General features: G+C 40.2%; 1 protein-coding gene across 3 annotated transcripts in view; it reads left to right on the top strand.

The window, feature by feature from the left end:
• The window catches only part of Shal (Potassium voltage-gated channel protein Shal), a 142,257-nt gene that overhangs the window by 55,742 nt on the left and 64,070 nt on the right, over positions 1 to 22,445 (top strand). For all 3 annotated transcript variants that reach the window (XR_011900654.1, XM_072305235.1, XM_019059026.2), the window contains exon 3: positions 10,902 to 11,090. Coding sequence is in view for 2 of the 3 variants with exons in the window: in XM_072305235.1 (XP_072161336.1) it covers positions 10,902 to 11,090 (189 nt within the window). In the remaining variant the exon portion in view is untranslated. The remainder of the gene's footprint in view (positions 1 to 10,901; positions 11,091 to 22,445) is intronic.

Genomic DNA, 22,445 nt, shown 5'->3' with positions numbered 1-22,445 from the left:
CAATGGAGAGCCCTCCAGTGGCGTGGCGTGCTTTGCGGTACATCGATTGTCATGCCATTTAAACCTATGGAAAAGGATCGATAAACAGGGTGTTCGCAGCGAACACCTTAATAATCGATTCTTTACCGTAGGTTTAAATGGCATAACAATCGATATATCGCAATTCACGCAGCCCTCGTCTCCCGTGAATTTGATTCCTGTCCGCTTAATGATACCCAATTAGGGCACGGATATTTCCCTTTGTGTCCGCCCGTCCGGGCACCAAGTCCGCTCTCCTCGCAATGAGCTCTCTCGGAGTCAGCGCGAGCGTGTTCACCCTCCGCTACGCGCAGATGCCCTCCGCCACCCCCAACTACCCCCCGATAGCCCCCGGCATCCCCCCATTCCTCCCCTCGCTCTCCCTTGTCCCGTCTCACAGTGGATCGATTCGATGGGAGAGGTCGGACAACATTTGGAAAATTTAAAAGCTTATAACTCCGTTCATACGAAACTTTGAGGTTCTAAAAGTGGTTTTATTGGTTTCCTTGTGGAATTTTCTGTCAAAAGCACCCGTTGAAATTTAAAATGTGACGAAATAAACATCTAAATTTGCAGTTTTAGTCAAAAATTTCATGTCCGGCCTCTCTAACTGACCGGATCCACTGTGCGCTTACCCGCTGCTCTGCATGGGTATTATCATCCCCTGGGAATTCAACCCCGTTTGCCACGACGCGAGAAAATTGCGCCGTGAAAGGGAAAAATGCCGCATGACCATTCTGCCGTGCTAAGGAGGAACACCGTATGAGCCCTCAGACGTTGCCAAATCTTCTTCGACAAATCATGGTTGCTCGAGCAAGTATATATAAATACTTTTCTAACAATGTTTTATATAATTTTCTTCGTAATTTGATCTGAAAAGTCTGTAAATTTCAAGGATTAATATTCATAACGTGCTTCGGAAATAAATATTTTCCAAGGGGCAACTTTGCAACATTCAAATGCTCTTGCGGCGTTTTTCCTCAGCAGGGTAGCATTCAAATGTCGCCTTTTAAATGAAATTATACATAAAGTCAATTAACGAGCACTCGTAATTTTTACTGGAGAAGCGGAAATAATAAAAATCAAAAGATAACGTTTTTAATCTAGCCATTCTTTGTAGAAACGGCATATGAACTTTTTCCACCGTTGAAATGTTGATTTTAGAAAAAGTTGATGCATATTTGGACTACATTTTGCAATTTGGACCTATAAATTCTGGCTCATCTGAAAAAACACTTATGTCCATAGGGAAACTAATGGCACATGCGTTGTTTCTAAACCGGGCCGGAATTCATAGGTCCAAATTGCAAAATGCAGTCCATTTATGCCCTGCTTTTGAAGAGAGTGGTGACGACCTTAACCTTTTTGAGAAATTCCACCAATGCAATTGGTAGAATGAGCAATTGAATCAGTCGGGATTCGACACCCAAAATGAATTCATGCCAAACTGCCGTGCTGAGGAAGAACGCCGTATATGAACCTTCAGGCGTTGTCAAATTATTCTTGAAAAAATAAAAATTGATTGGGAAAGTTATGAGTATATTCATTATCATCATTTTTTTGGAAAATTTCATTCATGCGCAATTGAATCTATAATATCTGAAAATTTCAAGGAAATATATGCGTACCTTTCCTCAAAAATACATATTTTATCAAAGGAAATTTGGCAACTATCGAATGTTCATTCGGCGTTCTTCCTTAGCACGGCAGAATATCAGCGGCAATCGTGATCTCCTACCAAGTACCAACTGGTAAAGGCGATACTCTCGAAGGCGCTCCGAGCAACTATTCCACCACATGAGTATTGCACAGTATCAGACGTAATTGAAGGCGCACTGGATTATGTAACTTGACTGCTATCGTTTACCACTGAGTAGATTCCTATTGATCATACGATATGCGGCTTCTGTTCGATCGGTTTTTCAAAAACTTCGTAAAACATGGCATTTTTTGACGGGAAACTGAAATTTCAACTCAACTTCTCAGAATTCGAAAATCCAAGATCTCCTCTCCCCTTCTCTCGTCCGTTCGTTGCGCGCCCAACTGCTCACTTTTCGCGAGTTCAATCCGGTGGCGTGGCGTACTTTGCGATCTATCGATTGATCTACCATTGAAACCTATGGAAATGGATCGATAAACAGGGTGTTCACAACGAATACCTTAATAATCGATTCTTTACGACGGCTTTCAAGGGGAACTATCGATAAACAATCACACACGCCTCACCGCTGGTGCCGTGCGTCGAAATTTCGAAAATCATCAAACAGAAAAATCAGGATTTTTTTTTTGGGGGGGGGGGGTGGGGTAAAAGAGGAATTTCAGAGGCCCCGTTGGCGCAAAGCATTCATTTTTTAGGCGCCATGGCCGATTTTTTAGGCGCATTTGGCGCGTTGGTGCCTGTGAATTTCAAACACTGGTTCGAGTCCAATTGATGCCTGAATTTTAGCGGCTCTTCGCGTCTCTTTCTTGTACTGCCGTGCTAAGAAAGAACGCCGTATGAACATTCGAGAGTTGCCAAATTTCCCTTGATAAAACATGTATTTTTGACAACATTCATGCATATTTTTCCTTGAAATTTTCAGATACTTTAGATGAAATTGCGTACAAAATTGTCTGAAAATTGTAGAAAAAAATGTTCACAATTTTCTCAGTTAATTCGATTTTTATTGGAGGAAACTTGGCAACATCTGAAGGCTCATACGGCGTTCTTCCTTAGCACGGCAGCTTAGGACGGTCTACATCCCTGCGAATCTCTCCGGCTCCCCCTTCCTCTTCTTTTTCCGTTTGCGCCCGCTTAAAGTTTTTCTCGCCCTTCCATCATCCTCGAACTTTTTGTTCACGCCTCGCTTGGAAATACAATCCTCTTACTCTTGGGCCCTTTTTGTCTTTTTATTTAACATTCTACGCAGGGATTGCTTCAATTCTCTGCGTGCGCGGAAAATTGCTGGAATGCAAAGGGGGAAGCTTTAGTCATAGACATTTTCGGATCTAGCAAATTGGCAACATTGTTTTTCTCCATTCAAGCCTATGGAAAAGTATCGATTCTTGGAGGGGTCAGGTGTTCCGACAAGAATCGATTATTTAAGATAGGTTTAAATAGAGGGAATCCGGTGTTGCCAAATTTCTGAATCCGCCATATTTTAATGAAAACCTGCGAACTGATTGCTGAAATTGATAGAAAAAGCGATAGACAAAGAAGACATAGGGAGTATGGATCGATCCTATTGGTCGTAATTCGTGGTTCTTATAGACTAAGAGTGTAAATTATGGACTAACTGCAGGGACTCTCGCAGATCGCGGTTGGTTAGTCTATTACCTCCTTTGTCCATTGCAACCACCCACTTCCACCAATAGGATCCCTCCATATCCCTTTTGTCTCCTTTGTCTACAGCTTTGTCAAACGATTTAAAAAATCAGCCTGCTTGTAAAATAAACTTTTTTGGAACAAATTTGTACAATATCACATTCTCATAGTCTAATTCTTACGGATAAATTAATGGGTTCAAAATCGAGTCGTTCAATAACTGGGCCTTTTTTGCAGAATAGTCGCTGAAAAAGTCTCTCATCAACCATAATTGGGCGGCAAGTTGATCCCTCGACATAAACTTTTGAATCGCTCGTTATCATTGCTTGAATTGCCACTGCAGAGCCTGTAAATTTTTGTCTCTGAGTCAGTCCGCAAGAATCTGATTTTATTGCTCTTTGCAGCAGTCATTAAATCCCGCAATTGCAAGAGCTCGTAATTTTAACGGTAAATTTACATCATCATTTCGCTGCGATCGCATGCGGCATCCGAGCATGACATCATCTCCCCTCTGCGGCGTCATAAAACGGAGACGGCTCAACTCTGACGTCACTGAAATAAATAACCCGCTCATCAGGCCGACGTCATCGTTGGATTGTTGAGTGGCTGGGCCGGAGCTAAATTAGACCCGGTAATAAAATTCGCGGAGCTCGCCACCTGCTTGTCTAGCTCCCAGCGATAAAACGCCGCTCCGTTCAACGTCAACATGCCGTGCCCCAGAAGTTTAGCCGAGCGATGAAAATTATTTTCGCTGACGATGGATGCCTGGTGAAAAGCTGCCGCAAATATTTGGTGAGCTGGACTCCCGTCCGGCCTAACTGCTCGAGTCTTGAGAGTAACTTTTTGTCGATGCCTAAAGTCGGAAAATTCATATCCTGGTTAATATAAAGAAATTCTTAAGATAAAATTGAATCAGTGAGTTCGAAAACACACCAACTCGGAAAAAAAATTGTTCAGGAAACACCTAAAACTGCGCAGTTGGCGAAGAAGTTAGTTTAAGAAAAACCTTTTCGGTGCCAAAGGAGAAGTACTTAGAGACTTTGTAAAGCACTAAGTTGAAATCGATACACCATGTTTGATAACAGAGAATTAAGCGTTGAAAAATTTCCGAGTTGGTGTGTTTTCGTTCTCACCAACTTTCAGATACTGATTTTTCATAGTCTGCCCTGAAGAATGTATATTTTTCGACCTGAATAACGCTTGAATATAACTTGTTGGTACAAGGTATACTGAACCGAAAAAAGAAAACCGCAAAATCGGATGGTCACCCGTTTTCCTTGAAATGGCCAAAAATTGGTATTTCCAATGAAATACTTCGATTTTTCTCTTTGCCCGTCGCTGTTTCGAGCCTTTCCAATGGCAATTTCGAAATTTCCTTTTGCGTGCAGATGCTTCTATCCATAAATGTTACTAAACCGTAAAAAAGTGAAAATCGAAAAAAAACCCGAGTTGGTGTGTTTTCGAACTCACTGATTCAATTATCCGTTATACTTTCTTTTTTGTTTAAATTTCCTTCAAAAATGTTCGTAGAAAATTTCAGGAAGAGAGGTTGAATAACTTGTATTAAAAAATTAAACGTAGGTTCTTAAACAATGTAGTGACTTCAACTATTTTGATATGTATAAAGGAATATTCTATTTTTCATGGAATTGAGGGGCTTTAAAAGGACAAGGCGCATAAGTGTAATTTTTGAGGAAATTGAAATATTGATGATTTCAAGTAATTCTAGTCTTAATGCATATTCTGTAAAAATTCGATAAAAATTCGCTCCCGAATTCCGATTTTTAAGCATCGAAAAGTCAGTGTGAACTTTTTGTCGGCATGAGGATTTGTGTAATTTCGAAACTTCAATAACTTGGATTTCTCGCCTGCACCCATGCGCCTTGTCCTCCAAGTCCCTCAATTACAATCATAGTAAACAACGTTTATTCACATTTCAACATTTTTATCAATTAATTACTTCAGTCTCTTTTTCTGTTAAAAACCTCCGATTCCTCTGGCTCAAAAACTTTCGGTATGAGCAGACACTATCCAAACGGCGAATAGGTTAGGTCAGTAGTGTGAATCAATCACAACTTTTTTGGTGGCTGAATCATATCCAAATCACTTTTAAAAACTGGACGTCAACTTTATGTACACTAGGTTCTACGGCTGTACTAAAAGTGGGATTTTTCTCTCGGCAGATCTTAGTCAAACCTAACGGAAAGCTCCGAAGAAAATTTCCAGCGGGGGACGCAGAAATAAGCAAGTTATCTCAGGATTAACGTTGAAAATTTCAGACCCCTTCTCAGGGAATTGTTAAGCTTATTCAAGGGAATACAAATAAATTCCCATTCTTTTCATAAGAGGGTTTCTCGTCTCGGTGATTTGAATCCTTTGGAGGCAGTTTTTTTATACTTTTCCTTATGTGCCTTCCATTTTCTTTCTCATTGTATTGCCACCCCTATCTTTCTACCCTATTTTTCCTCCTTCTCCCGTTCTACAATTTCTCTTACATTTTCACGATCTGCTCACATTTCCATTCCTACTTCTAACATGCGCCATCACTTCTCAACTCGGGGCTCTGGGGGGGCAATAATGTACTTAGGCTACTAAAATACTTAGTTTAAAGAGTATAACATAATGCTTATAAGCTATCTGACTCCATGAGCTTCATCTCTTGTCATAGCCGATTCTAGAGATCCTTGATATTTTTAAAATATGCCTCAGGTTTTTCCATGTCACATGATGAAATTGCAACATTTTACATCGTGGAAAAAGAGTGTTGCCAACTTGCAAAATCGCCACTGGAATGACCTCTGCTTGATGGTGTAGCCGTTCACGGCGCATCACCCAGACTCTTACCTTTACCGTAGAAGAACCCAATAAAATGCGCGCACATCTATACTGCTGTGTTAGCGAGGAGAGCAGTAAGTGTAAAAACGAGGTTTTGAGAAAACGGACTCAGAAGCTTCTGACCGGAAAATTTTAGTGAAAGAAGCCTCCGTTCTTTGTCAAATTGCCGCTGATCGTCCGAAAGCCTCCTAAAAGTAGTTTGGATGATTAAAAATCGACTGGTTTTATTCCAATTACATAAAAAGGGTATTTTTCATTTTGAATGACAATGACAATAAGCCATACAAAATTTGCAAGCAGTAAAAATCATGAGTAGAAAAAGCTAACCCCGGGAGTTTTAATATTAGAGCCAAACACAGAACGGCGCGTGCAGACAGCGCGAAAACACTTATTGGCGCCTACAAGACTGCGAGGATACTTCAAGCATTGCGCGTTCATACGACGGTGTATGCGTAATGCGTGAAGTATCAGTGAAGTTTCATGCGCAATGCGTGAGGTATCCCTGCAGTCTTGTAGGCGCTGATACGAGCTAGTCGCGCAGCTGGGTTCGGCTAATTTCCTCTTTCTTCACAAGTTCTAACCTCACGCAACTAATCACATGTAACAGTCAGTTAGACGTCATTAATCAAGAATTAGCTGAGCCATGTGAGATTTTGCCTTTTTTTAACATGTTCAATTTGATGTATGAATTTTTCTTTTTTAGTTATTTCAGCGATTCCATAAAAAAGAGATTGGACAAATTTTGACGATTTAGACGATTTCGAAAATTTGACACTTACTGCTCTCCTCGCTATCACGGCAGATATTCTGCATGCTTTTTAAATACCTTTTACGAAGCGAATTTTACTCCCATTAATATACCTCTCGAGTTTTCTAAAGACAAAATGGGCTCCTGAGAGAAATCAGTTTTATTTCAATCACATTTAAAGGCTATTATTCATTCTCATGTTAGGCTAGTGTTAGGCAAGACAGCCGTAATCCGTAAATGCTGTCTTCTGCATGCTTTCGTGATTGCTTGTTGAACACACAACAAACACATTTTCAGGTTAGAAATTGGCAGGAGGGTGGCACTTTGCTTGAAACCACTAATTTCATTGGCTCTCTGGAGGAATAATGTCACTTACTGCTGTCTTGCCTGGAACCACGTCATTTTGTGCGCCTTTACGGCTTTATGTCTCGTTTGAGACAATTAAGATAAATTTTGCTGTTCGCTATTTCAATGATTTCATCTAAAAGAGCCACGGATAAAAAAAAACACGAGGTTGTTGGATAATATGGACATTTCCAATTAATTGTGGTAGCACCCCAAATAATTATGGTAGCACCCCAATTAATTATGGTAGTACCCCAATAAATTAGGTAACTAACCCAAATGTTATTGCGGTACTACCCTAACTTGAGTTGCGGTACTACCACAATTAATTAGAGATGCCCAGATCATCCAACAAATCGGGCCAGTACCACAATTTTAGGGGATAACCCCTGACACTTTTTTTCCGTGAGATCAAACTAATTTTGAGGGAAACTAGATTTCGAAAATTCGACTCTTACTGCTCGTTTAGCTACCACGACAGAAGAGTTTTGCCTTTACCGTAACCCAATAAAATACACGTGCATCTGTAATCACTCTCAATTCCTGCCGAATGCGGTCCGTCTCGTCAAGTCGTCAGAGAGCTCTCCCAAACGCTTGCGGCACCCGCGGTCTATCATCCCGATCTATTTGCGTGCTCCGATCCGAGCGAAAAATAAAACAGACTCGTGTTCCTGGCATTGCGGTCTCCGATCGACGATTGTGACGGTCGGAATCGGAGACCGACGACTCACTCGCCGTCTACGACCGATTGTTTACATCCAACCCCCCCTCCCCTTCCGTGCCCCTTGTCCTCCGCCCCCCTCCCCCCCCCCCCGAACGAGAGTAATGACGATTCCCTTGAACGCTCCTCTTGATTTTGACCCAGTGCCACCTATTCCGCCAAGGCATTCGTCGGGATCCGTTGACCTTCCCCTCCCCCCTCCCTCGATCGTTCGGGGGCTCCGGGACGTCTCACCGGTGAATAAATCAATTCGGCTGGACGTCTCGGGTTCTTTTCGGTCGGCAACGTGAATGGCGCGGCGCACGGTGGATCGAGTCCATAGGAGAAGTAGGACATTTGGTAACTTTAAACGCTTATAACTCCAACACTGGAAAAAAAAGTACATTGGATCTAGAGCCCAGGCTCTTAAAAACATCGACAAGAAAAAGTACTCTTGATTCGATCAGAATCTAGCTTAAATCAAGAACCCTTATGCCAAGCCTCTTAATTTAAGCGGATTTCGTTTTGATTCAAGCGAAAATCCGATTGAATCAAGGGTATTTTTTCTTGTTAATGTTTTCAAGAGTCTGGACTCTAGATCTAATATGTTTTTTTCCAGTGAATAGAGAATTTGCGGGTGTCTGAAATTTGATGATTTCGTGCCAACGTGGCAATTACTGACTGAAGTGACCGCGAGGATACCCTTGGTTCATGAATTGAACGATTATTGGAGAAGATATGACAAAATGATCAAATCTGCTAAAATACATGTGTTTAAATGGGAAATGCCGCCAGATGACGTCACTAGGCGGTGCATTTTCTCACTTTTAAATCTATTTCAAAACTATTTCCCAAATCAGAAAGAAATTATGAAAAATACTGTGAAATCAGCTCAAGAAAGCAATTACAGATGAAGCGATAAAAAATTCGCACGCGAAATCTCCATTGCACAAAAATTGGAGGTTCTAAAAGTGACTCCAATGGTTTCCTTATGAGATCTTCTGCTAGAAGCACCCCTTAAAATATAAAATGTGAGGACATTAACCTCAAAATTTGCAGTTTTAGTCAAAAATTTATGTCCAACCTTTCTGATTGACACGACCCACTGTGCGGCGAGCTGGATAGGATGATGCACGCGACTAGTTGCGGTCGACCGCTTCTCTTTGACGTCGTCGCGTGATTACTTTTGCTTTTATTTGAGGAAGAATAAGAATAAAACCGGGTCTGGCGGGAGGGAAGCAAGTTCTTTTGGTAAAATAGGGGGTTGGAGGCTGCTGGTGGACAAGGAGGCAAAGAGAACGTGTCACCTTTTGGGGGACGGTCCCTTCAAAAATTAATTTTACAATTAACAGTGGGCTGATTATTGAAATTAATAACCGAAGCTATGGTCAAAGAAGTTAAAGAGAAAATGGAGTGATCATATATGGACTACACAGGGTGGCAAAATTTCATGAAAAATAAAATCTTGAAATTTCACGCGAAATATTTCATGAAATTTCAGTTTATGAAAGATATTGAAAAATACAGATTCCTTTTCATGTTTCGCAATAGGTAGAAATTGTGACTTTTTTCTATTTTTGTGTGTTTGAATGCGGGTTGCATACTCTAGCCCCTGAAAATTATGAAATATTTCACAGCCTCGTGAAATTTCATGAAATATTTCACTGAAATTTCAAATATTTTATTTCTTTCTTACGTTTCATGCCACCCTTTTTTTTTTGCAATTTTGCAATTTGGAACCATAAATTCTAGCCCGGTTTAAAAACAACGTATGTGCCATTAGTTTCCCTATGCAAAAAAAGTGTTTTCCAGAAGAGCCAGAATTTTTGGTTTCAGGACATTTTGTCAACGGTTTTTTGTCCGCGCACCTGTTTTGCCCAGTAGTTTAAGTCCTTGTGTAAAATTGGCATCATTGACTTGGTCCAAGCGTCATGTTTTATAGTCCAAGTGTAAAATTATAGTGACAATATTGAACTGAGTAAATTGAGAGGGAAGGAGGTGTTGTTATGATAACTCATGTTGTAAATGAAATGTTACTTTCTCCTTTTGATTCATCATTTCAAATTGTCATTGGTGAATATTTGGTTTTATTTTTATCCTTAAAATTTTCGAAGCGACAGCATCGATATTAATCTCAATGCGCCGTAGTTGTTTTGAAAGGAACTACATATATACAAAAATGAATCATAGAAAAAAAAGAAGCACGCAATCTTTGGTTTTAACCCGTTTTTACATAGATCTATTAGAGTCAAATATGTCCTATTTTGAGCTTTTGGTTGCGCGCACACCACGCTGCAGCACAATAAAAGCTCAAAATATAAAATAATAATTTAAAGTGCTTTGGAAATCATTAAATTTGACAAGGAATCATCTGAATATTTACAAAACACACAGTATTTTTCCTTTAATACATATTTTCCCCCCATTGATTCAGATGAGGATAATTCATGCAGAGTGTGCAAACATTGTAAAATCATGAGTTGAAAAACGCTGACTCTGCGAGTTTAAATATTAGATCCGAACACAGGTCGGAGCGTTGTGCTGCCAGCGCGTGTTGCGCACTAGCGCCTACAAACCTAACAGGGATACTTCACGCAGTGCGCAATGCGTGAAGTATCCCTGTTAGGTTTGTAGGCGCCACTGCGCGTGTCGCGCTGGACGTACTCGCCCGCCGCCGCGGGCGGCGTATCACGGCGCTTCAAGCAACGAATGATGTATGTAACAATTATCGATTCTTTACCATAGTTTTAAATGAGTAAATATCGATAATCGATTATTCACGCCTCACCACTGGTCCCATTGACTCGATCCACTGTGTGGTGTATCTCTTGTTTGTAACAGACCCATCAGATTACTTTACATCTTTTATTTTTTATCCTGCTCATATTATCATGTGTTTTCTCCGCATTTGGTGTGTTACCTGACACGTTTCGTGTGTTTTCTGTGTGCAGAAAGCCCGTTTGGCGAGGATAAGACTGGCAAAGGCGTCTTCGGGCGCCGCCTTCGTGAGCAAGAAGAAGGCGGCTGAAGCGCGACTAGCGGCCCAAGAGGCCGGTCTAGAGATGGACGAAGGCCATCGCGAGGAGGACATTTTCGAGCTTCAACACCACCATCTGCTCAGATGCCTCGAAAAAACAACGGTAAGCTCTTAACCTCACCACAAAACCACCGCTATATGCACCATGGTATCAATTTATGCAAATATAAAGGCGATATCATACATCAATTAATATGCTGGAGCTTGCCCAAGCTACAACTTTTACAAAATTGAAAAAAAAAGTCTTGTCTTTACGCGCTTTGTTGTTTATACGTTGTTGTAGCGGATGTACATTTCGGACATCAAGTCCATCCTCAACACTTAATCACAAAATTACACAGTAAAACACCGGTAATAGATGAAATATCACAATGCATTACAATTACAATGTCATCTACTACCGGTGTTTTACTGTGTTGTTTTGTGATTAAGTGCTGAGGATGGACTTGATGTCCGAAATTCACATCCACTGCAACAGCTTGTAATAAACAACATAGCGTGTAAAGGCAAGACTTTCTTTTTCAATTTAATTCATTAATGAACACGCAAAATGCGATACCTTAATTACAACTTCTAGTGTGAAAAGCATTAACAAAATCCACAGATGCATATTGCCAGGACTGAAGACAAGGATGAAGTAACAGAGGAAGAATAAAAATAAAGAAAAGAAGGAGGAGGAATAAAAAATAAATTTTTCTCTCTATTTTTATTCTTCCTCCTCTTTTTCCCTTTTCAGTTTCTTCTTTCTCGTTTCCGTAAGATCCAAGTCTGACGCACCAGGGTTTAGGTTTATTATGTTTTAAATTTTCCGCACTTATATTTCAGAACAAGTGTCGATAACTCTAAAGTGCGAAACATTTCTCTTAAATGATAAAACTTCAGAGGATGGAACATCACAAAGCAAAAACTTTTTTCCAAGTTTGAGGCATCAATCATTGTTGTCTCCTCCCTCACTGCCTCTTTCTTTTTTATGCGGAACAATGTGGTAAAGAAATATTTCGAAATGGGTTCGCTCAAGCTATCTCCTTCCAGACAGCAAGAATGTAATAATATTTTGCGCTTTTGGTCACCTTAACAGTTTTGCGCAAACTCGTCTAGGAGAGGATGAGTCCCAGCCCAGTGCTTTCATTTTAATCTTATCTGATGGTCTATCGATGTATACCATTTAATCATACTTAAACCAGGTGCTGTTTGTATATTCGTAAACACTCTACAAGAATAGGATTTGTTCAGATGATATGCAATGGACCACTAGAGAGCAGACGTGATTAAGCGGCACAGAAGTCCGTGGACTCATAAAAAAATTTGCAAATTCAATTCATAAACGAGAACTGTATTTGCAAACTGTACTTGCAGCTAATTCAAACTATCCGCTCGAAAAAAACCCAATATTTTCCTACTTTCTTTTTTCTGCTCTCTCTCTACTTCATCTTCTCTCCTTTCTCTATTCATCCTCTACTTTCGTCTCTTTATCTCCCACTTCTTATACTTCTTCCTTTTCTCCTTCTTCTCCTCCTTCTTCTTTCTCCTCCTCCTCCTTCTTTTCCTTTCCCTTCTCCCTTCTCCTTCTTCACTCTCCCTTCTCCTTCTTCTCCTTCATCTTCCTCTCCTCCTTCTCCTCCCTCTCCTTCTTCTCCTTCTTCTCCTCCTTCTCCTCTGTCTCCTCATTCTCCTTCTTCTCCTCCTTCTTTTCCTTCTCCTCCGACCTCTCCTTCTTCTCCCCCTTCTTCCCTTTCCTCCTCTACTATCTTTTCACCCTCCTACGTCGTCTTTCCGTCCCCCTACTTCTCCCCCTCCTGCTTAATCTCCAATTGGTTTCAGGATATTTTGTCAACGATTTTTTGTCCGCGCACCTTTTTTGTCCAGTAGCTTACGCCCACACGTAAAATAAGCAACAGTGACTTGGTCCAAGCGTTATATTTTAGTCGGTATGTAAAATTATATTGACAGTATGGAAATTAAAAATTTAGAGAGAAGGAGGTGTTGTTATGGTTGCTCATTTTCTAAATGAAATGTTATTACTTTCTCCTTTTGAATCATCTTTTTAAATTGTCATCGGTGAATATTTTGTTCGATTTCGATCCTTAAAATATTGAATGTACAATATACCTTACATATGTATAGGTACTTTTTTTATTTTTTTTTATTTTTTCTTTACGAAATTATTACTTCATTTTGAAAACATCTATATTTTTAAAACGTTACAAATATTTGTAAAATCTTTTCCAAGCGACATTGATCTCAATGAGCCACAGTTAGGCTGACAGAAACTGCAAAAATGAATAAAAGAGGAAAAACCAAGAAGCACGCAATCTTTCGTTTTAACTCATTTGTACATCGATCTTTTAGAGTCAAATACATCAAATTTAAAGCGTTTCGTTGCGCGTGCACCTCGCTGCAGCACAATAAAAGCACAAAATGCAAAAGAAAACAAGCAGGAAGCTCCAACGCATTCGCGTCGGAGAGCGGCTCTGGCGACAGTAGTTGTAGTCAAGAATGAGGGCCTAGACACATTTTGTCACTGATGTACAATCCGACAACTGTCGATTCATGTTTTGTAACTTAGCAGATTTACGTAGCCGGTGTATAAATGTGTATTGGCCCTTGATATGCAGAATGCATGGCACTATCACTTGTTGTATACTTTTAATTTTGAAGGCTCTTTGGAGGTCCGCATCCTAAAAAATTTCTCCCACAGTATTTTTTTTAACTTGTCGTTGTGATTGGGCGCCAATTTCTTTCAATTGAGTGATCATCTTCTTTTTTTGTCAAATAACTAGTTTGTGCAACAATAAGACTGAAACTGACTGTAACTGAAATTTTGTCTTTTTAGATATTTGGTTATTTTGTATTTATTAGATTGTATATTTTCACAGCCCTGTGATAAGAAACTTTGGAATGCATGGTTGATAAGTCGCTTAGCGAGGCTGCAAAAAATTTGCATTTTTATATCTGAAATTGTAGGTAATGGTTTTGAATATCGAATTGCGATATATTACACGGTTAAGATAGGGCTATATGTCTTGTCGTAAGCGGCGACATAGAGTCGATGTCATTTCAATAATCGCCCCGATGGCCACGGTAGTTGTGTGCCGTCTGCCCACGTAGCAAATGGGAGGCGAAAATGGAAGTCATCAGTGCATCGGTGAGTGTTGAACGTGAAAATTGCGCGGGCCGCGCAAATTTCGCGATCATCGATGTGTCGGGGCTGAGCATCCATCATTTTCTATCTTGTTTTGAAGCTATGTGAGTTGTGATAAAGTACATAATTTTTTTGTATTATATTACTGTATAAATAGTGTAAAATTTGTACAGAACTTTGTACAAAATAGTTTCTTGTAAAAAGTGTGGACTACTGCCACGTCGTTTCCATACAAACTCCCAATACGCCGCAAGTACCACAAATGCCCATGTTAACCAAATCACCTCATCATCCATTTTTTAAGGACACAATTTTTAATTCAAATCAACTTACTTTATCAAAACTCCAATCGTTTATCAAATAACATATATCGAGTCATTTTAACAAAATCAAAGACGGCATAATATCATTTATCACACAGCCAAAAACCTAACCTAGAAACCACGATGTTTACAAACTCAAATTGGAGAACACTCATTGGTCCAATAATAAAAATTGATTTGCCGCCTTTTTTCTTTGCAAGCAAAACGTGTGAACATGTCTGAAAATGGGATCGGGCGTCAACACTCAACGATGCACTGATGACTTCCATTTTCGCCTCCCATTTGCTACGTGGGCAGACAGCATTAGACGTTTACGGTTTCCTTGGTAACCTTTGTTTGCTATCAGCTGATATCGAGTAAATGACTAGGAAGCTCCAACCCAGTGGTTAAAGCTTCCTTAACCGCGAAAACTTTAAAATTCAAATTTTCAAATTTTGAACGTAAAGTACATTTTTTCCATCACGAGATAAAAGCACAAACAAGTTTTGAATTGTTGACTGTATCACCATGATTCCAAAAATACAATACACAACATAGCATTGACTAACAATAAAACAGTATGCAATAAAATAAAGTCATGACAAGGAACATAGCCGAAAATGGCGCCGATTCCCATCAACCAACGCGCGGTCTCTACAATGTAACATGCTGCATTGATACTCCCCAGCTGGGACCGTCCGGAATAGCAGCTCTAGTGCAAGCACCAGAGCCGCTAAAATTAAAGTGCTCTAGAAATCCTTAAATTTGACACGAAACCACCAATATTTAAAAAACACACATTATATTATTATTCTCCTTTGATAAATTGATACATATTTTTTTCTCATCAATTTAAATGAGAATAATCAATGCAGAGTGTGCTAACATTTCAAAATCATGAGTTAAAAAACGTTGACTATGCGAGTATAAATATTAAAGCCTAACAGAGCGGAGCGGCGTGCTGCCAGCGCGAGAGGCTCACTGGCGCCTACAAACCTAAGTGGATACTTCACACATTGCACAATGCTTGAAGTATCCACTCAGGTTTGTAGGCGCCAATGCGCATTCCGCGCTGGCCGCCCGCTCGCCGTGCGACGGCGCCTGAAGCAACTATTTCACAACAGATGTGTTGCACAGTATTATACGAAATTGAACGTATTAAAAATGACAGACATCCTTTAAAAGTACAGATCTTTCCTCGGAAAATAAATCAAGATACTTATCGTACACAGGAAAAATCGAAGAGCCTTTAGCTAAGGCAAATAAAGAGGTTTATCCGGTTCAGGTATAACAAGGTGGGAATTTCTGAAAAGATAATTAAGTCCTGTTACACCAAAGAGGTGTAGAGAGTTTTAGTAAATTTTGTCTCATGGAATTGACGCTCCCCCATTTTTACCAAAACTCTCAACTATATTATTCTCCGTTGGAGCAAACAGACGAAACAAAAAAACAAGCAAACCCTCATTTTTCCAAGACATTATATATTTTCATCCAAAAACGTCGTGAGCAATTGTCGTTTGTATTTACTTGTGGGCCAATTAACTTTGGGTCTCAACTGGCACGTGGACCAAAACTCCCGTGCCGAAATAACGCGTGGACGTAAATTACTGGAAAAAACAGGCGCGCGGACAAAAAATCGTTGACGTAATGTCCTATAACCCTCCAATTTCTTATTAGATCTCATCTGACTGTATGCCTGTTCTGAGTCCTGGGACCCAATTCCATTAAACTAGGTTTAAATTACCAGTTGGACTACAACTAGTTGCAATATGTTAGTTCCGAATTATTCGGAACTACAATTTTTTGCTCATTATCAATCCAAAAACAAAGAATGCACCAATAGTGTCCCAATGAACATACACGTTTTTACGTATGAGCCAGAGATTATAGGTCCTATTTGCAGATTGTAGTTTAGTTAAATCCTCGCAGAATTCAAAGGGAAACAAAACCGCAAGTTTTCGCAAGCTACAAATTTCATCAAGAGAAACCAGGAAAGAGCCTCGCCAAGTTTAGCCCCTTTTTTTATACCCGAGTTGGTCAACCGGACAGTGCTCAAATGAAAGCCTATGGTAAGGCAAACTTCCATGCAAAGTTTCAACTTGAAGTGAAACCTCGTTTAAGCTGTACACCGTCGCCAATTTTCCATTTTTATGCGCTATATTCACGAAATACTGGATTCATCATGGTTGAACAGACTAGTATACCCAAATTGGTCAACGGGACACGGCTCAAACGAAAGCTTATGGTAAGGCAAACTTCCATGCAAAGTTTCGACTTGAAGTGAAACCTCGTTTAGGCTGTACACCGTCGCCAATTTTCCATTTTTATGCGCTATACCCACGAAATACTGGATTCATCATGGTTGAACAGACTAGTATACCCGAATTGGTCAACGGGACAAAGCCTAAACGAAAGCTTATGGTAAGGCAAACTTCCATGCAAAGTTTCGACTTGAAGTGAAACCTCGTTTAGGCTGTACAGCGTCGCCAATTTTCCATTTTTATGCGCTATACTCACGAAATACGGAATCATCATGGTTCAACAGGCTAGTATACCCGAGTTGGTCAACGGGACAAGGCCTAAACGAAAGCTTATGGTAAGGCAAACTTCCATGCAAAGTTTCGACTTGAAGTGAAACCTCGTTTAGGCTGTACAGCGTTGCCAATTTTTCATTTTTATGCGCAATACTCAAGGAATACTGGATTCATCATGGTTGAACAGACTAGTATACCCGAGTTGGTCAACGGGACAAGGCTCAAAAGAAACCTAATGGTAAGGCAAACTTCCATGCAAAGTTTCAATTTGAAGTGAAACCTCGTTTAGGCTGCACAGCGTCGCCAATTTTCCATTTTTATGCGCTATACTCACGAAATACTGAATCATCATGGTTGAACTGACAAGTATACCCGAATTGGTCAACGGGACCAGGCTCAAAAGAAGCCTTATGGTAAGGCAAACTTCCATGCAAAGTTTCGACTTGAAGTGAAACCTCGTTTAGGCTGTACAGCGTCACCAATTTTTCATTTTTATGCGCTATACTTACGAAATACTGAATCATCATGGTTCAACAGGCTAGTATACTCGAGTTGGTCAACGGGACAAAGCCTAAACGAAAGCTTATGGTAAGGCAAACTTCCATGCAAAGTTTCAACTTGAAGTGAAACCTCGTTTAGGCTGTACAGCGTTGCCAATTTTTCATTTTTATGCGCTATACTCAAGTAATACTGGATTCATCATGGTTGAACAGACTAGTATACCCGAGTTGGTCAACGGGACAAGCCCTAAACAAAATCTTATGGTAAGGCAAACTTCCAGGAAAAGTTTCACTTTGAAGTTACAGCCCATGAAGGTACGTTTCCCGCCAAAAATCTCGAAAAAACCCTAATTTTATGTAAAAAAAATTAATAAAAAATTGGCAACACTGATGCGCTGGCCGTTAGTTGCGCTTCTATTCGATCTCAGGGTAGTATTTAGCTCGTAGACCGATGCACTAGTCTGTTTAATTATGATGCACTGGCCTATTAGTCCCGAATTCATTGATTTTAGCACATAAATATGGAAAATTGGCAACGCTGTACAGCCTAAACGAGGTTTCACTTCAAGTTGAAACTTTTCCTGGAAGTTTGCCTTACCATAAGCTTTCGTTTGAGCCTTGTCCCGTTGACCAACTCGGGTATACTAGTCTGTTCAACCATGATGAATCCAGTATTCCTTGAGTATTGCGCATAAAAATGGAAAATTGGCGACGCTGTACAGCCTAAACGAGGTTTCACTTCAAGTCGAAACTTTGCATGGAAGTTTGCCTTACCATAAGGTTTCTTTTTAGCCTTGTCCCGTTGACCAATTCGGGTATACTAGTCTGTTCAACCATGATGAATCCAGTATTTCGTGAGTATAGCGCATAAAAATGGAAAATTGGCGACGGTGTACAGCCTAAACGAGGTTTCACTTCAAGTCGAAACTTTGCATGGAAGTTTGCCTTACCATAAGCTTTCGTTTGAGCCGTGTCCCGTTGACCAACTTGGTGTACTAGTCTGCTTACGCACCGGACTAATAGTCCAATATCCTTGATTTTAGCACATGAAACTGGAAAATTGGCAACGCTGTACAGCCTAAACGAGGGGTCACTTCAAGTTGAAACTTTGCATGGAAGTTTGCCTTACCGTAGGCTTTCATTTGAGCACTGTCCGGTTGACCGACTCGGGTATAAAAAAAGGGGCTAAAAAACACCACTTTTTGGCGAGGCTCTTTTGCAATGCCCATACGGCGTTTTTCCCTATAGCATCAGTGGCGTGGCGTGCACGGAAAAAAAAAGAATTGCTGACTCAGCAATTCCATTGCTAAAAACAGTGAGTGCAATGTTTCAACGCAGATTTTACAACAAAAAAATGCTACTTTAACCACCCCCGTGGTTAAATTAGTTTACAATGTGGTTAAATTAGTTTACAATTTGGTTAAAGTAGCATTTTTTTGTTGTAAAATCTGCGTTGAAACATTGCACTCACTGTTTTTAGCAATTGAATTGCTGAATCAGCAATTCTTTTTTTTTTCCGTGTGCTTTGCGACAAATCGAATGATCTGCCATTTAAACCTATGGAAACGGATCGACAAACAGGGTATTCGCAACGAACACCCTAATGATCGATTCTTTACCATAGCTTTAGATGGAAGAATATCGATAATCGATCATTCACGCCACGCCACTGCCTAGCATGGCACCCCTTCGGACAACATTTCTTTGTCCGCTCCTTTATTCTTTCTCCCTTAGCAAAAAATTGCGTTTAAAAGACATCAAAGCCCATTTACTAGATGAAATCCAGGCTACTTAAGAGTACTAGCGTTGTGTGGCTTAACTGTAAAATTGACTTGTTACACCCTTTTAGAGACAAACCATTACCTACGGTATCCATACTGCCGTGCTAAGGAAGAACGCCGTATGAACATTCGAGAGTTGCTAAAATTCCCTTGATGAAACAGGTATTTTAGACGACATCCATGCACATTTTTCTTTGAAATTTCCAGATATTTTAGACCAAAGTAGGTACGAGAGTGTCTGAAAATTTGGGGGAGAAAATTTCCAAGTAAATTCGGTTTTAATCGAAGGAAATTTGGCAACGTCTGAAGGCTCATACAGTGTTCTTTCTTAGCTTGGCAACATAGGTTGTTTTTGGTTCTCACTTAGCACGGCAGTATTACCTTAGTTTTGACCCGATGACTCGCCTAATATAACGCTCGATTAGACATCGCCCAACTGCCGCCGCCCGAAGGGGCGAAGTTCGCTCCCCCACGCGGGGGGACGGAGGAGCCCAAAGGGCGCGAAGGGGGAGGGGGAGGGGGACGCACCCTGGAGGAATGCGATGCTAAGCAAAAACCGTCGGGGCACGCAGGGTTTTCATTGGAGTTACGGGTGTCTTGTTAAGGAGGGTGGGCAGTGTTGCCTTGCTTCGGATGAAATTCGTCGAATTTGTGAAGCTGAATTACTGAAATGGTACACTGACGCGTAGGCTGATCCAGACTCATCGAAAGCGGAGGGGCGTTAGGGGGGCCTGGGGTGCTCCCCCGGAAAATTTTGGAAATTTCAAAGCATCTAATGCAGTTTGAGTCAATTTCATCAGATATAATTACCAAATATAAGCTTTCCTTCCTTCTTCCTTCCTCCGTTCCTTCCTGCTTTCCTGTTTCCCATTTTCTTCCTCCTTTTTCTCGAGCAAACGGAGAGGGGGGGGGGGGGCGCAGGTCTCCTACGCCCTTTCCGCTTCCGCCTATGTATTGACGCTTAAATGTTTCTAAAACAAGTTTCAAAACCAGTGAGTAAAATGTTTCAAAGTTGGTCCTTTTAAACAGACGGAACTCAAATATTTCAGGAACGAATTTGAGGCGATTAAGGAGGTTATGATGCGTTTTTAAAATGTTTAAAAATCACTTTTTGACCGATGCATAGTAACACTTTTGAATTTGAAGTAATTCTTATTTTTTTTACTTTGATGGTTTTTTTAAAATGAATTTATCAAAAAAACAAAAAAAATTAAAATATCTGAATTGTTACTTTTAAAACGGAGCATGAGAAAATTTGTAGAGCATTTGAAAAAAAAAATACTCTCTAGGGAAATAAATGCTCGAGTTTTTCTCTAAAATTTCCTAGAAAGCAGGTTTTAATTACTACTCAAATGCGATTTTAAACATATCAAAGCACATCAAAACAACACCAGTAATTTCTTGAGTTTCACTAAGTTTCTCAAGATTCCTTCTAAATTTTTCTTGTGAACTATTGTTGTCAGGCAAAATGTTTCTACGGATCTGATTGTTTCCTTGGCAATTTTAAAACCACCTAGTGTGTGTATTTCTTTTGAAAGCACATTTGAGAAATTCTTAAAACCTGCTTTTTCAGACATTTAAAAAAAAAAAAAAAAAAAAAAAAAAAAAAAAAAAAACTTGAGCATCAATTCCTCTCTAAAAAATAGAAAAGAAAGAAAAAAAGGAAAAAACGCTCTTAGGAGCAAGTTTTTCCCCCGGTGCGTTGTCACGGGGGGGTTTCTCCGCGAGGTGGCAACGCTGCAGATAAGGGGCCCCCGCGCCCTTTTCCCCGGGAGGTCGCAGCGTAAATCAAGTTGACAGTGATTGAAGACGACTATCAGCGGTCAGAGGGCTCGAGACTACCCTAGCGCGAGGGTGAGAGATCTAATGACAGAAATGGCTACGTTTTTTCATTCTGCTCCATTTTTTTGTCCTTTTTAATCATGCGAAGATCGCGAACGGTCCGTTCCGACGACGGCCAAGACTTTGCAAAGGATGGCGTGGACTATACTTATCCTCAGTGAGTAAGCCAGAGGGGGAGGTTCAAAAGTTAAAATGTTCCAAAAATTATTTTTGAATTTACTTATAATAAAAACAATACTATGGAGTCCGCCCCCTGGCCGCTACGCTGTCGTACTAACCTATATCGTCCGATCAATAGGAATCTACTCGGTGGTAAACGATAGCAGTCAAGTTACATAATCCAGTGCGCCTTCAATTACGTCTGATACTGTGCAATACTCATCTGGTGGAATAGTTGCTCGGAGCGCCTTCCAGAGTATCGCCTTTACCAGTTGGCAGGAGATCACGATTGCCGCTGATATTCTGCCGTGCTAAGGAAGAACGTCGTATGAACATTCGAGAGTTACCAAATCTCCTTCGATAAAATACTCATTACTGAGGAAAGTTATGAATATTTTTCTTTGAAATTTTTAAGAACTATAGGTGAAATTACGAACAATATTACCTAAGAAAATTTGAAGAAATTATTCAGAAGTTTACCAGGAAAATTTGTGATTTATCAAAGGAAATCTGGCAACTACTGAAGATTCATACGGCGTTTTTCCTTAGCACGGCAGTACGCGTCCCGCCACCCCCCTTCCTTCGCACCCTTATAAGGCCCGCTTCAGGGCTAGCGAAATCGTTGAGATCGCCCGTTGGCGGTTAATGAGCAAATAATTTTAATTGAATAACAAAACGGTATTTGAATGAAAAATTTCCCGACAAACAATATTTTTAATGACTTTTTCTTTACTCTGAATTTTGATTCCTTCTTTGGAATTCGACCTTTGGACCGTTTTGCTCTCCTTCTTCACCCCGACCACCGAGCGTCTTAAAATACAGGAGATAATATATTCTTAGGTATGACTTGAATTTTGGAATACTTTAAAAGGCTCCCATGTTCTACGTAGAATTTGTAAAATAGAATGTCTATTTTGTTATTTGATTTCAAATCCAAACAAGCCCATTAGGTTAGCGGTCCAATCGGTGAGACTCACGCTGGTTTTAATGTAGAGTCAACAGAGGGTCGAGAATTTACAACCACAAGAAAACTTTTAATTTTCTTTCTTCTCTCTCTTTCCGTCATCTGTCATTAATCAACTGATCTTAATTTACACTGGTTTATAATTATGTTGCTTTCAAGAGTTTTTTTTGTTTTCGAATTTTTCCATTTATTTTCATTTTCCCCCTGTTTTCTTTTGATTCAAGTGCTGCAAAA

Source organism: Bemisia tabaci, chromosome 10 (genome assembly GCF_918797505.1).
Source record: "Bemisia tabaci chromosome 10, PGI_BMITA_v3".
Taxonomy (NCBI): domain Eukaryota; kingdom Metazoa; phylum Arthropoda; class Insecta; order Hemiptera; family Aleyrodidae; genus Bemisia; species Bemisia tabaci.
The sequence above is the reverse complement of the archived record's forward strand: the minus strand, read 5'-3'. Positions and strand labels throughout refer to the sequence as shown.